Source organism: Opisthocomus hoazin, chromosome 15, assembly GCF_030867145.1.
Source record: "Opisthocomus hoazin isolate bOpiHoa1 chromosome 15, bOpiHoa1.hap1, whole genome shotgun sequence".
In the NCBI taxonomy this organism is placed as follows: Eukaryota; Metazoa; Chordata; class Aves; order Opisthocomiformes; family Opisthocomidae; genus Opisthocomus; species Opisthocomus hoazin.
Window position 1 is genome coordinate 23,277,049 of NC_134428.1, and position 15,317 is coordinate 23,292,365.

The following is a 15,317-nucleotide window of genomic DNA, read 5'->3' on the forward strand; positions in this document are numbered from 1 at the left end:
GGCTATTTTTAGTGACATCTTGTACATATGACTGTAAAATGGTAAACCGTGTGTATTATATATTGCCTCATTATATAGTGTATATATATGTATACATATACATATATATAATATATATGAAGACTGTAAATGTTAAGACTAGTGTTCTTATTAGTATATTGCTTCACACTGAAGATTGTGTGTAACAAGCTGTTTCTAAAAGATGTTTATTTTCCTTAAGAGTTAAAAAAAAAAACCAGGTCATTGCATTCAGAGCGTCAAATAAAGAGCCAACGATTGTTTTGGAAGTGCGCTGCGCCCCGCTCGTGGCCTCTCCTTCTCCCGGGGGGCTGCCGGGGGTCCCCAACCCCCCCCGACCCGTGCCAACCCCTTGCCTGGCCCTCGGGCCCCAGGTGCCACCAGCACGGAGGGTCTCGCTGCAGGGCTGGAGGGGACGCAGCAGGGGGTATGGCGGGGGGGCACCCCCAGCTCAGCTTGGGGTAAGGAGGGTGTGTTTGGGGTCCCTTGGCACCCGGTGTCCCCGTCCCTGCCACCCTTGTCCCCCTCCATGGTGTGCAGCCCTCCCTGCGGGGATGAAGCAAGACCCACAGCGGGGATGCCTGGGGTAAGGAGGGTGACCCTGGCCCCAGCCAGGCTCTGCATGCCCCCCCAGTGTGGTATCCCCCCCCCCCCCAAGTCCAGCACACACCGGTATAAATAATCAGCTTTAATTGTCTGTACAAAACTCTCCAACTATGAAAATACCGTTTAAAAAGGCGGGGGGGCGGGGGGGGGCTGGGGCAGGGCGGGGGGGCTATGTACAAAGGGGGGGGGGTCAAGGGGATGGGGGCACCCACCAGCCCCCCAGGAGCCCCGGGCCACCCTGCCAGCCCCTCTCTGAAAACGCTGGGGTCTGGCTGTGCCCAGGGGCGGTGGCAGCTCCTAACTGGGGGGACTGGTCAGTGCTGGGGGGGGGGGGGAACACAGGCTGGGGGGGGTCCCCTCTTGCGTACCAAAGGCATGGTCGGTGCTCCCCCCGCAACGGGGGCACCCCGAGCCCCCCCGGACCCACGGGGGACGGGGCAGGGCCACCAGGAGAGGGGGGCGAGGACGGGCCCCCACCCTGTGCCAGGACACTGGGGGGTACTGGGGGGTACTGGGGGACACTGGGGCCAGGCTGCCCAGCATCCCAGGGCCATGCAGTACTGCGGCGCTGTCACTAGAGGTCCCCATGCCCCGTCACCAAGCGGGCTGGGGGGGTGGGGGCGGGGTTGAGCCCACACAGGGAGCCCCACGCAGGGAGCCCCACGCAGGGAGCCCCACGCCGGGTACCCCCATGGGACCCCCCCCCCTCCCCGGTAGCAGCAGGCATCACCCTGCCCCTCCCCAAAGCAACCCCCCCCAACCTTAAAACTGCTCCCCACACCATCCCGCAGACGGGGCTCCATCCCAAGAGGGGGAAACTGAGGCACGCAGCTCCCCGCCACCCCCACCCACCCAGACCATGGATGGGGGGGCTGGCGGGGGGGGGGCTAGCAGCGTGCCCCCCCCCCCCGCCCCCCAGCTAGCCCGATGTGACGGTGGTCCCGCTGCCCAGCTTGATGATCATCTGCTGGCAGTCGTGCAGCGCCCGCTTGTCGCCCAGCTTCTCCAGCGTGCGGCAAGCGGCCTCGGCCAGCAGCGTGCCCCCGCGCTGCCCGGGCCCCCCCGCGAAGCCGCCTGGCACCGAGCCGCCGGCCAGCAGCAAGGCCTCGGCCTGCTCCCGCGGCGGGGCATGGCTCTCCGGTTCGCCGGCTGCAACGGGGGGAGAGCGGGTGTCAGCACCCAGCGTGGTCCCCCAGCGCCCACCGACCCTCCCGCGGGTGCTGTGGTACGGCGGCGGGGCTGTTCGGCCACCCCCGAGCAGGGGACACCACCGACACCACAGCAGAATGGGGTGGGAAGCCCCCACCCGTGTCCCATCGCCCCATGTCGCTGGGGTGCTGTGGGTGGGAAGCACCCTCATCCCGTGTCCCATCACCCAGCGCTGCTGGGGTGCTGTGGGTGGGCAGTGAGGTCCCCCACCCCATGTCCCATCACTGTTGGGGTGCTGTGGGTGGGCAGTGGGGTCCCCCATCCCGTGTCCCATCACTGTTGGGTGCTGTGGGTGGGCAGTGAGGTCCCCCATCCCATGTCCCATCACTGTTGGGGTGCTGTGGGTGGGCAGTGGGGTCCCCCATCCCTTGTCCCTTCACTGCTGGAAGCTGTGGCTGGGAAGCGAGATCCCCCAGCCTATGTCCCATCACTGTTGGGTGCTGTGGGTGAGAAGTGGGGGTCCCCCACCCCGCGTCCCATCACCCAGCACTGCTGGGGTGCTGTGGATGGGAAGTGGGGTCACCCAGCACTGCTGGGGTGCTGTGGGTGGGCAGTGGGGGCCCCATCCCATGTCCCATCACCCGGCACTGCTGGGGTGCTGCAGGTGGGAAGCAGGGGTCCCCCACCCCGTGTCCCATCGCTGCTGAGGTGCCGCGGGTGGGAAGCAGGGTCCCCCATCCCATGTCCCATCACTGCAGGGGTGCTGTGGGGGGGAAGCGGGGTCCCCCATCCCATGTCCCATCACTGCAGGGGTGCTGCAGGTGGGGAGCAGGGTCCCCCACCCTGTGTCCCATGTCCCATCACTGCTGGGGTGCTGTGGGGGGGCAGCAGGGTCTCCTACCCCGTATCCCATCACCCAGTGCTGCTGGGATGTTGTGGGTGGGAAGTGGGGCCTCCCACCCCGTGTCCCATCACTACTGAGGTGCTGTGGGTGAGAAGTGGGGTCCCCCACCCCATGTCCCATCACCCGGCACTGCTGGGGTGCTGTGGGTGGGAAGCACCCTCACCCCCTGTCCCATCACCCAGCACTGTTGGGGTGCCACGGGTGGGAAGTGGGGCTCCCCCACCCCGTGTCCCATCACTGCTGTGGTGCTGTGGGTGGGAAGCAGGGTCCCCCACCCTGTGTCCCCACCTGTTTTGCTGCCCTGCACCCCTCTCCTCCGCAGGCTGCGGTCCAGCAGCTGGTGGGTGCGCGTGGGGCTGGCCCGGGCCATCAGCCTGGCCGTGGCTTCGTGCAGGAACACCTGGAGGGGGGGGGACACTGAGCGTGGCTGGGAGCAGGGGACGAGGGGACGTGCCAGGATGGGGGTCGGGGGGCTCACCCGTCGCATGGCGGGGCGGAGGGTCTGCGCCAGGCGCCGCAGGCTGCTGAGGTCCTGCTGGAAGCCGCGGAGCTCGAGGGCGGACGCCTGGTAGAGGCAGCTGCGCTGCTGGCTGGCGCTCATCTGCTGCTGCCACAGGCTGGTGCGGGTGACGAGGAGCAGGTCGCAGAGCAGGAGCTGGACCGCCTGGGGGGGGTGAGGGGGCAAGGGGAGCTGGGTGAGAACCACAGCATCCTAGAATCCGAGAATTGTTAAGGTTGGAGAAGACCTCTGAGATCTGCACTGGTTTGAGGGGACGGGAGCATCTCTGCTACGAGGAGAGGCTGAGGGAGCTGGGCTTGTTCAGCCTGGAGAAGAGAAGGCTGAGAGGGGACCTTAGAAATGCCCCTAAATATCTGCAGGGTGGGTGTCAGGAGGACGGGGCCAGACTCTGTTCAGTGGTGCCCAGCGACAGGACAAGAGGCAACGGGCACAAACTGAAGCAGAGGAAGCTCCAGCTGAACCCGAGGAAGAACTTCTTCCCTCTGAGGGTGACGGAGCCCTGGCCCAGGCTGCCCAGGGAGGCTGTGGAGTCTCCTTCTCTGGAGATATTCCAGCCCCGCCTGGATGCAGTGCTGTGCAGCCTGCTGTGGGTGACCCTGCTTGGGCAGGGGGTTGGGCTGGGTGACCCACAGAGGTCCCCTCCAACCCCTGCCATGGTGGGATTTTGTGATCATCCAGTCCAACTGTCAACCCAATCCACCACGCCTGCTAAACCATGTTCCCAAGTGCCACATCTCCATGGTTTTTTGAACCCCTCCAGGGATGGGGACTCCCCCACCGCCCTGGGCAGCCTGGTCCAACGCCTGACTGCTCTTTTTGTGAATAAATTTTTCCCAATCTCCAATCTGAACCTCCCCTGACGCAGCTTGAGGCCATTGCCTCTCGTCCTGTCACTGGTTACTGGGGAGAAGAGACCACCCCCCGCCTCACTACACCCTCCTCTCAGGGAGCTGTAGAGACCAGGGGCGACGGACGGACAGACGGACGGGCTGGGGGGCCAAGGAGGGCCCTGCGGGGGGGGTCGCTGCTGCGCGGGACCCCCGCCGGGCTGCATGGCAGGGGCATTGCACTCCCAGTCTGACACATGCAATGCAACTACAATGCACCCCCGCGAGGGCCGGGGGCACCTCCCGCGAGGGCCGGGGGGCACCACCCCCCTCGCCCCCCCCACCCCCCCCCCAGCCCTGCTCACCTTGTCGATGGCGCCCTTGGGGGGGCTGCCGAGCTCCAGGCTCTCCCGCAAGCAGCCGCTGGCCTTCTCGCAGTGGCCCAAGCTGGCCTGGCTCCCATCCTGCTTGCTCAGCATCGCCCGGACGGCTCGGAAGGAGTGCAGGGCGGCGCGGGGAAGGGGCTTCCTGCGAGGGGGGGGACACACAGGGTCACCGCAGACCCCTCGCTGCGCATGGCTGTGCCCCACCCAAGCCCAAAAGCAGGGGAGGGGTGCGAGGAGCTGCCACCCACCCCATCGCAGTGGTCCCCAGCACTCACTCAGAGCTCCGCAGCGCCCGGGGCATGGTCTCCACCAGCGGGTAGAGCCGCTCGGCCCCCTCCTCGTCTCCCTGCAGCCAGTGAATAACGGTGCCAATGATGGACGCCCACCACTTGGACACGGGGTCGGTGCCTGCGGGGCGGGAGGGACACGGCAGCGGGGTCGTCCACCCCTCCTGGCCGACCCCCGACCCATGGAGGGTCCCGGGGAGGACCCACGCCGGGCTCACCAGTGACGGCGGCCAAGCCGGAGCTGATGGAGGGCGTGGGGCCGGGCTGGCCGCTGGCGTCGGAGCAGCCGTTGAGCAGCTGGAGGTACTCGAGGGCGTCGGAGAACCGCCTGCTGGGAGAGCGGCCGTCAGCGCGGCCGGGCCCACGCCGGGCGGCGGGAGCGCGGAGCCCACCCCGGCACTCACCCCTCTCCCCGGGCGGCGGGGCGGCCGGGCTCGGGCACGGCCACGCAGCACAACGCCTTCTCCAGGAGGTGCTCGCGGAAGAGCTGGGTCACCTGCGCCAGCGGGTCCACTGCGGCACGGCGGGGCGGTCAGCGGGGGACGCCTACCCCCACCCCCAAAAAAAACCAGGGGTCCGGGGGGCGGCGGGGTACCTGGGTTGCCGGCGGAGCTGTAGATGGTCTCCCTCGGGACGCCCTTGACGGCCCAGTCCCCGTCGACGAAGAAGCGGTGGCCCAAGGGGTGGCAGAGCCACTGCATGGCGGGGGGCACGGCCCCGCCGTGGGACAGGGCGACACGCCGGGCGCTGCAGAGGAACGGGCGCTGCGGGGAGCGTGGGGGGTCAGGGCGGGGGGGTCAGCAGGGACCCCCAGCATCCCCGACCCACGGCGGACCCCTCCACACTCACGGCCAAGAAGTGGAAGCAGCGGTGCAGGCTGGCCTTGACCCGCAGCGCGGCCGCCACGTAGATCTCGGCCAGGGCGGCCACGGAGACGGCGTCGCCGGCGCACTCGGCCAGGTTGACAGCGCTCAGCGCCAGGTTGATGGCCAGCAGGTGCCCACCCGCCTGCTTCCCTGCGGGGACGGCGACGGGGGGCTCAGCGGGGCGGGGTGCAGGGGTCCCATCACCCCCACCCAACTCCATCGGTGCAGGGGTCCCATCACCCCCACCCAACTCTGTCGCTGCAGGGGTCCCATCACCCCCACCCGACTCCATCGGTGCAGGGGTCCCATCACCCCCACCCAACTCTGTCGCTGCAGGGGTCCCATCACCCCCACCCGACTCCATCGCTGCAGGGGTCCCATCACCCCCACCCGACTCCATCGCTGCAGGGGTCCCATCACCCCCACCCAACTCTGTCGCTGCAGGGGTCCCATCACCCCCACCCGACTCCATCGCTGCAGGGGTCCCATCACCCCCACCCAACTCCATCGGTGCAGGGGTCCCATCACCCCCACCCAACTCTGTCGCTGCAGGGGTCCCATCACCCCCACCCAACTCCATCGGTGCAGGGGTCCCATCACCCCCACCCAACTCCATCGCTGCAGGGGTCCCATCACCCCCACCCAACTCCATCGCTGCAGGGGTCCCATCACCCCCACCCAACTCCATCGGTGCAGGGGTCCCATCACGCCCACCCAACTCCATGGCGCGGGGCCATACCGGCGAGGTGGAGCTGGTGCAGGCGGTGGTACGCCATGGCGGCGTCGCGGGCGCTTTGGCGGACGTGGGCGGCGGGCGGGGGGTCGCGGCGCAGCCCCCCGGCGCGGGCAGCCAGCCAGCGGCCGACCCAGAGGCGCTGGAGGAGGTGCCGGAGCAGAGTCCAGAGCAGGCTGCAGGTCAGGTCCCCGTGGGAAGCCGGGAGCGGCCGTCCCAGTGCCCCCAGCGCTGTTCGTAGGTGCTGGGCGCCCTGGGCGAAGTCCCCCTGCGAGTGGGAGAGGAGGGGGGCGTGGCCAGGGTGGGTGGGGCATGTGATGTCACGCAGGGTGGGGCACCACGGGGCGGGGCTTACCCGGTCGAGGTCGAGGTCCGCTTGCCGGCGGTGCCGCCAGAAGAGGATGGAGGGCTCGGAGTGCGGGCGGGTGACGGGCTCCCCGAAGACGAAGAGCCGCACCACCGCCCCCAGCACCAGCGCCGCGTTCAGCGCCCAGAAGGCCAGGGTGGGCCACAGCCACTGCGACCACCCCCAGGGCTCCTCTGCGCGGGGAGGAGGGGTCAGCACCGACCCCGCCCTGCGCCCACCACGGGGCCTCCACTCCAATGGTGACCACCCCAACGGCCCCCATCCCAATGGCCTCTGCCCCGTGTCCACCCCAGCATCCTCCAGCCCAGCTCAGACCCACCTCGAGACCCCGCTCCTGATGGCCTTCACCCCATGCCCACCTCAACAGCCTCCACTCCAACGGTGACCGATCATCAATCATCGCCCAGCTCAGACCCACCTCGAAACCCCACTCCTGATGGACATCACCCTGCGCCCACCTCAGGAGCCTCCACTCCCATGGTGACCACCCCAACAGCCTCCATCCCAATGGCCTCTGCCCCACGTCCACCCCAGCATCCTCCAGCCCAGCTCAGACCCACCTCGAGATCCCGCTCCTCAAGAGCCTCCACTCCAATTGTGACCACCCCAACAGCCCCCATCCCAATGGCCTCTGCCCCACGTCCACCCCAGCAACCTCCAGCCCAGCTCAGACCCACCTTGAGACCCCACTCCTGATGGCCTTCACCCCATGCCCACCTCAAAAGCCTCCAATTGTGACCACCCCAACAGCCTCCATCCCAATGGCCTCTGCCCCACGTCCACCCCAGCATCCTCCATCCCAATCGTTGCCCAGCTCAGACCCACCTTGAGGCCCCACTCCTGATGGCCTTCACCCCATGCCCACCTCAAGAGCCTCCAATTGTGACCACCCCAACAGCCTCCATCCCAATGGCCTCTGCCCCGCGTCCACACCAACATCCTCCACCCTGATCATCACCCAGCTCAGACCCACCTCAAAACCCCCCTCCTGATGGACTTCACCCCATGCCCACCCTGACCACCTCCTCTCTGATGGGCTCAACCCCTACCGCACACCCACCCCCACATCCTGCACCCCAACAATGCTCACCTCAACAGCCTCCACCCCAATGGCCTCTGCCCCACGCCCAACCCCAACAGCCTCCACCCCAGCGGTGTCCATCCCAATGGCCCACCCCAACAACCACCACCCTGACAGCCTCCACCCCAATGGCCCCCACCCCAAGAGCCCCCACCTCACGCCAGCGCTTACCCACGGTGCCAGACTCAGCCATGATGCTCCTGCCGGGGCCAGCGGGGCTGGGGCTTCCCATGGTGGCCGGGCCACCGGAACCCCGGAGTAGGGAGGCCAGAGGGTTGAAGGAGAGGCAGAGGAAGACGAAGGCGCAGAGGGCCATGCGGGAGCGGTCCAGCATGCCCTGGCTGCTGGGTGAGGGCGGCGGGCGCTCCTGCTTCACCTGCGCGGGCAGAGCTGCCGTGAGCCCCGGGGCGCGGGTGTGGGGTACCGGGCACGGACACGGGGTGTGGTGACGGGGGACAGGCATGGGACACAGGGCATGGACACGGGGTGTGGTGACAGGGGACAGGCGTGGGACACAGGGCACGGGGCACGGCGATGTGGCACAGGTATGGGACACAGGGCATGGGCACGGAGTGGAGGGTACAGGCACATTTTGGGGTACAGAGCGTGGGGAGTGGGCATGGGGCGCAGGTGCAGCTCCCTGGAGTGCCCCCCACACCCCCCCCCAGCCCCGAATCAGCTGAGGAGCAGCCTCGGGGAGCAAGCCCAGGGCGCTCAGCTCCTTTCCCCATGCTGGCAGCGGGCGCGCTTTGCTCTCGGCACCCCTGCGCGACTCGGGGCGGGGGGATTACCCCCTCCACAGCCCCCCCACCCACCTTGCCGTGGTCGCAGAGGGGGCTGTCGGGCTCCGAGTCGCTGCTGCTGTTGCTGCTGCCCCCGCCGAGGGAGAGCGGGCTGCTGCGGGACGGCGAGCCCGCGTCCGAGGGCGGCGGCGTCAGCATCTCCATCACCTCCGCCTTCACCACCTCCACGGGGGTCTCCGCCTTGGCCCCCCCGCTGCAGGAGGCCACCAGGTCCTTCAGGGACTCTGCGGGGAGCAGAGCGAGCTGAGGGGTGCTGGGTGGGGGGTCTGGCGGCCCCGGTGCCGAGGCTGAGCCCCCTCACCCCGGGAGCTGCCCTTCCACTCACGGTTCTTCTGCACGGCCATCTTCAGGGCGAGGTTCTCCTGCTTCAGCTTCTGGTTGCTCTGCTGCAGGAAGCGGATGTACTCGATCGCCTTCCTCAGGATCGCCGACTTGTTGAGCTGCCGGCGGACAGGGACGGCTCAGCCCAAACGCCGGGCGAAGCCCCCCCACCCCGTCCCACCACCCCCGGGGCTCCCACCTTGGCCTCGGCGCCCACCACCAGGTCCTTGAGCTCCACGATCTTGTCGTTGATGGAGGAGCGGTACCGCTTCTCGATGGCGTTGTGCGCCGTGCGCTTCTCCCCCCGGCTCTGCGCCAGCGCCGGCTTCCCGCTGGGCGCCAGCCGGTTGATGGGCAGCTTCTCGGCGTCCACCACCAGCGGCACCGTGGCCAGGATGGCCCCTCCGCTCACCAGCGCCTGCGGGGACGCGAGGTGGTGTCGGTGGGGGTCCCGGAGCACCCCCCCACCTCGTCCTCGGTGGTGGGACCTACCGGGACCTGCAGTGGAGTGGCAGAGCCGCTGGCGTTGGTGGCCAGGGAGGTGATGCCAGAGGTCTTGGTGCTGCCGGCATCCGTCTTGACGGCCGTCAGCAGCAGGGAGTCCGCCTTGATGAAATGGGGCTGCAGCAGGACCTGGGGGGGGACACAGGGGGGTCAGCGGGGCTGGGGGGACCATTGGGACCCCCCCACCCCTGGCTTGGGGCTTACCGGCACCGGCTGGATCTGGGGCGAGACGGGCTGGGCGGCGGGAGCAGCGGGGGCCAGGAGCTGCTGCGGTGCCACGGAGCTGGGCAGTGCCACGGGCTGGCCCGGCTGCGGGGCGGGCAGGGGGCTGGGCAGCGCCTGCCCCGCACCCCCGGGCTGCACGGCTGGGCACGGAGCAGAGCACAGCGTTACCGGACCCCCCGGCACCAGCGGACCCCCACCCCGCAGGGACACATCCCCATCCCCCTTCAGCAAGAGCCCCCCAGCAACAAGCCCCCACCCAGGGAGCCCCGACCCACCCCGCACCCCCAAATCCTCACCGGAGAAGCTGTGCTGGTTCTGGTAGCCCACCAAGGGCTGGGAGCTGAACTGGCCGGGGGACCCGGGGACGAAGCCGGGGGCCAGCATCGCGCCGGGCTGGGGCTGGCTGCTGGGCACGGCCGCCTCCTCCTTGACACCCGGGGCCGGCGCTGGCAGGAGCGGGGCCGGGGGCTGCGGGGCGAAAGCCGCCATGCCGGGGGGTCCCGGGTAGACGCTGCCGGTGGGGGCGGCTGGGGGGGGCTTGCTGGGCCCCAGGTAGGTGCCGAGGGTGGCCGGGGCTGGGGGGAGCCCCGGGGGCACGGCGCTGTCGGGGGCACCGAACGGCAAGTCAAACAGCCCCGAGAAGTCATCGTCCGGCGTGTTGATCAGCTGGAGCATGTCTGAAAAACAGCCCCCCCCACGCCAAGCCATCAGCGGCTCCCCCGGCCCCGCACCCCCAAAGGGGTCCCCGCAGCCCCCACGCTGCCCACCCCCCAGCTCAGCACTTTGGGGAGGGATCCCCGTAACCAGGAGGGCCCAGGAATCTGCTGCGCCCTGCTCCTCGCAGCCTCCCCGGCCGCCCCGCCGGTGGGGAAACTGAGGCACGGCGCCGACAACGGGGGTGCCAGGGTCTGCCCCCCTGCACTCCGGGGTTCCCAGCCCGGTCTGGGGGAGCAGGGCGGAGCTCAGCCTTTTTCCACGGTCGAGGGGGGCAGAGACAGACTCGTTCCGGACTTTATCCCATACTGGAAACCCCAGCAACCCCCAAAACAGCCCCTGCCTCAGCGCGGGGGGGCTCGGGCTGGGACGGAGGGGTGGCACACCCGGGATGTGCCAGACCCCCGTGCCTGGCGTGCCGGCCACGGGACCCCCGAGGAGCGCAGCCGGGCAAGCACAGGGTTAAATAGCGCTGAGCTGCGGGGGTCTGCCCAGCTCGGGGTGCCCGCACCGACGCGCCCCGATTCCCACACTTTGGGGTGTCCCGGGATGCTCCCACCGCGGTGCACAGCCCCCCACCATGGGGTGCAGCACCCCAGGAGGGCGACCAGGCGGGGGTACCTCCGAAGGCGCGTGTGGCAGGGAGGGGTGGGGGGGTCCCCAGGATCTCCGAGCCGGCGAGGAGGCAGCGGGATATTTTCAAGCCATGATCTCGCCTCCCTTCCCCACCCCCACCCGTCCCCCCCCCCTACGCCAGGCCTGGAGAGCGAGCCCGGGCGATGGGGTGATGCCACTCCGCCAATCGTCGCCCGCCGCCCCCAGACAGCCCCGCGGCCGAGCCAAGGTGAGCCCGGCGGCGGGTTATTCCCGGGCGTCCCGCCGTAACCCCGCCGGCGGTTACTCGGGGTCAGCCACCGTTAACCCCTTCGCCCCATGACTCCGGCCAACCCCACGTCCCCCCACCCACCCACCCACGTTTCTACCCCTTGGCCACCCAACGCCATCGGCACCCGGCAGTGCCATGGAGGTTTCGGGCTGGGGGACTGAGCCATGTGGGTGGGGGTCCCGCCAGGGACACTGGGTGGGCACAAGAGACCCCCATGGACCCCGCAATGGGGCACGTGTTGGAAGGCTTGGCAAGCTCTGCGCCCGCCTCGCCGCGTGCTCCACCGGCTTTGCCGGTCCGCGCCGATGGCGCGGACCGGCAAAGCCGGTGGAGCACGCGGCGAGGCGGGCGCGGAGTGTGCCAAAGAGTGAAAAACCCCATTTTTGGCTAAATCCATGCTAACTCTGCACCCAACGCCAGTAAGACCTGGTGTCGTGGTGGTGGGGAGCGGCTCCCCTCAAATAGTGGGGTCCCCTCGACCCCACAGACCCCCAGCTTGGTGGGTGCCGGTGGCTCCCAGCCCCCCGGGGATGCTCAGCCCTCTCTGCCCCCCTCCCCCACCTTGGGTGGCTTTGGGGGGTGGGTCCCAGCCCCCCGGGGGATGCTCAGCCCGCTCCCCCCCTTCACCTTGGGTGGCTTGGGGGGGAACCCAGCCCCCCGGGGGATGCTCAACACTCTCCCACCCCCCCTTCATCTTGGGTGCCTTGGGGGGGGGTCTCAGCCCCCCGGGGGATGCTCAGCCCTCTCTGCCCCCCCCTCCACCTTGGGTGGCTTGGGGGGGGGGGGTCCCAGCCCCCTGGGGGATGCTCAACACTCTCCCTCCCCCCCTTCATCTTGGGTGGCTTTGGGGGCGTGGGTCCCAGCCCCCGGGGGATGCTCAGCCCTCTCCCCCTCCTTCACCTTGGGTGCCTTGGGGGGGGAGGGGAGGAAGAACCCAGGCGTCCTAGAGGGAATGACCGGGAGTAACCCCGCCGGTGACGTCACGGAGGGGCGGGGTTAGAGGCGACATGATGTTGGGGGCGGGGGGGGCCCCCGTCGGGGCTGTCCCGACTCCGGCAACTCCAGCTTCGGGGGTCCCGGTGCCCCGCTCCAACACCTCCCCACCCCCTCCCAAACCGAGACCCCCCGCCATGAACCGACCCCCGGTAACGGAGCCAGCTCGGACCCACCTCCAGCAGCTCGGGGTCGTGTGTGGGTGCGTCCCCCCCACCACGACCCCCCCGCACCGAGCCCCGCACCCCGCCCCGGGACGCACCGTCGATGTCGCTGAGCAGGGCCGTGTCGATGTCGCTGACCCCGGAGAGGCCGAGGGACGGGGCCAGCCCCTCCATGGCCTCCTCAAAGCCGAGGCCGCTCATCCCGGGGGGGTTGCGGGGGGATTCAGGAGCTGCGGGGCCTCCCGCCCGCGCCCGCCATGGCCCCGCCGGCCCGGCGAGAGGGAGGAAGGGGGACGAGCCGCCCGGCCGCTCCCTCCAGCCCTGCCCGGACCCGCTGCCGGGCCGAGGGGAGGGCGGGAGGAGCTGGAGGCGGACCCGCCGCAGCCCCGCCCCGCACCGAGACCCGCAGCCCCGCCCCGCGCCGGGACCCGCAGCCCCGCACCGGGACCCGCAGCCCCGCACCGGGAACCGCAGCCCCGCACCGCGACCCGCAGCCCCGCACCGCGCCGGGACCCGCAGCCCCGCACCGCCGCGACGGGACCCCCCCACTCCGCCCCGGCAGCAAGCGGGAGGGGAGGCGGTGCGACGGGAGCGGGGCGGGGTGCGGGTCCCGAGGGGGGCACCGGTCCCCTGGGGAAGTCCCCGAGTCCCCGGGGGAGTCGTCGAGCCCTGGGGACAGGCACCGAGCCCCTGGGGACAGGCACTAGACCCTGGGGACATGCACCGCCCCTCGAGGACAAGTACTAGCCCCCAGGGACAGGCACTAGCCCTCAAGGACAGACATTAGCCCCCAACGACATGTACCAGCCCCCGAGGACAGGCACTAGCCCTTGGGGACATGCGCTGAGCCCCTGGGGACAGGCACTAGTCCCTAGAGGACAGGCACCAGGCCCCGGGACATGCACCGGCCCCCCAGGACAAGCACCAGCCCCTGGGGACAGGCACTAGACCCCGGGGACATGGACCACCCCCCGAGGACAGGTACTAGCCCCCAGGGACAGGCACTAGCCCCTGGGGACATGCACCAGCCCCCAGGGACATACACTAGCCCTCAAGGACAGCCATTAGCCCCCAACGACATGTACCAGCCCCCGGGGACATGCACTAGCCCCTGAGGACAGGCACTAGCCCCTGGGGACATGGACCACCCCCCGGGGACAAGCACCATACACCTGGGCTGGGCACTAAACAGGGCTCAGCCCCGGTTCGGGGCACACAGGACGGCCGTTGTGGGGACAAGGCAGTGGCCGTGGCTGCAGAAGCCCCCAGCACCTCGTGGAGGCCACGTGCCCGGGCCACCGTCACCTTCTGAAGGCTCCTTCTGCGGTTCCCGGTGTCGGGAGAAGGTCCCAGCGCCGCTGCCCAGCCACGGCATGGCCCCAGGGTGGGAGAAGCTCCCGTGGCCCCCGAAGTGCCGACGCTGCCCGGTGAGCCCCGGCTGAGCCCACCTCCCTCCCCGGTGTCACCCACTGTGGGAACCGGGAAAACCACTGGTGCCACTGGGCTCAGCCCCGCGGTGGGTCTCAGCCTGGGGGTCTCGTGCCGGAGCGAGCCCACGCCGCCGTGCCCCGCGGCGCCCCGCGGTTTGTCTTACCGCCGGGAAAAGAAAACACAGCGCGACAGCAGCCCCCCGAAAGTTCGCTCACTCCTCTTCTGCCCCACCGAGCGCGATCTGGGGGTGCCCGTGAATTAATTCAGCCTGGCTGCACCATAAGAGCCCCCCCCCACCCCTGTGCAATATGGGGGGCCTCCACGGGGCACCCCACCGTGACATGGGGCTCGCCGGGGACCACCCCGAGCCCCGCGGGTCCCTCCGCAACCCCCACGCCCCGTCGAGCCTCCCCGAGCTGGGGACATCGACCTGTGCCCCAGCTGGGGACGAGCCCGGGGAGCCCTGGCTCAGCTCCGCGCCGGTGGCTGGGGCAGTGTCACCCGCGCACGGGGCACCGGCCACCGCTCGGCCACCGCTCGCCCGCAGCGAGGAGAAAAACCCTCCGGAGATGCTCAACGGGGCAGCTCGGGGGGGCCGTGCGCTCCCCCCTGCTTTTTTATCCAGCTCGCTGGGGAGAAGCTGGGCTGCGTGGCGGTGGGAGGCTGCCCCTCGCTCCCAGGGAAGCCCCCCGCAGCCGTCCGTGTGTCGCAGGCTTCCAGAGCCGGGGAGACGGACGTGCCACAGCCCCGTCAGGATTTAGGGCAGCCTGGCACAAACGTGGGGGTCACACACGTTGGGACCCCCAGGAGACACGGAGCGGGGGAAATCACGCGCGTGATTTTCATGGGAGATTTTGCAGGGTCCCTTCCCCGCCCCCAAGCCTCCCCCCCCCACACACCGAGCCCTCCCAGCGACCCACACACGACGCTTCCCCCCCGCTCCGGGGTGACCGAAGCAAACACGCAGCATCCCCCCGTGCGACGGGGGGGGGATGAGCGAAGCTCGGCGGGACGCGGTGGGCTCGGAGGGTGACGGATGCCGCGCGGGGTGGGGCTCCCCGGGGTGAGCTTGGTTGCGGGGTAGGGAAAACCCCGCCCGTAGGACCAGGGCCACGCAGCCAATAAGCGCGGCGGCGCGGAGTGGAGTGATTCTGCATCACGGCTGCGGGCGCGTGATTACATCATGTCGGTCCTGCGGGGATGGCAGCGGGGCCACGTGGTCGCTCCGGAGTCGCTGAGACGTTTTCCCGAGCTCGGGCTGGGAGGAAACCGCAGGGACGAGACAGAAAACAAACCGGCCCCAAGATGGTTGGGCTCTGACCGCCGAGGCGGCCGGACAGGCCTGCGTGGGCTCGGGCGGCTGCGTCGGGCTCGCCGGCGGCGTGGAGCATCGCCCCGAGCCGCACCGGCTGCGGGACGCACCGTGCTTCAGCTGCGGAGCCCAAACGCGGCAGCCTCAGGCACCCCAAGGAGCATCCCCCATCCCGGTGCCTGGGTGGGCTCCCCCAGAACGCTGTGCCCGGCCAGACGAG

The 15,317-nt window shown here is 69.7% G+C and overlaps 1 protein-coding gene across 1 annotated transcript; it reads right to left on the bottom strand.

The window, feature by feature from the left end:
• Positions 1-691: 691 nt before the first annotated feature.
• Positions 692-12,700, bottom strand: SREBF1 (sterol regulatory element binding transcription factor 1). Its single transcript, XM_075436038.1, has 19 exons — positions 12,453-12,700; positions 9,894-10,274; positions 9,577-9,737; positions 9,361-9,501; positions 9,068-9,286; positions 8,873-8,987; positions 8,560-8,771; positions 7,916-8,120; positions 6,652-6,836; positions 6,303-6,564; positions 5,547-5,713; positions 5,293-5,461; positions 5,102-5,210; positions 4,916-5,025; positions 4,686-4,818; positions 4,390-4,552; positions 3,156-3,341; positions 2,966-3,077; positions 692-1,773 (listed from the first exon to the last, which is right to left on the bottom strand). The coding sequence occupies exons 1-19, from the start codon at positions 12,553-12,555 to the stop codon at positions 1,544-1,546; spliced, it is 3,363 nt and encodes a 1,120-aa protein (XP_075292153.1). The 5' UTR covers positions 12,556-12,700; the 3' UTR covers positions 692-1,543.
• Positions 12,701-15,317: the final 2,617 nt, after the last annotated feature.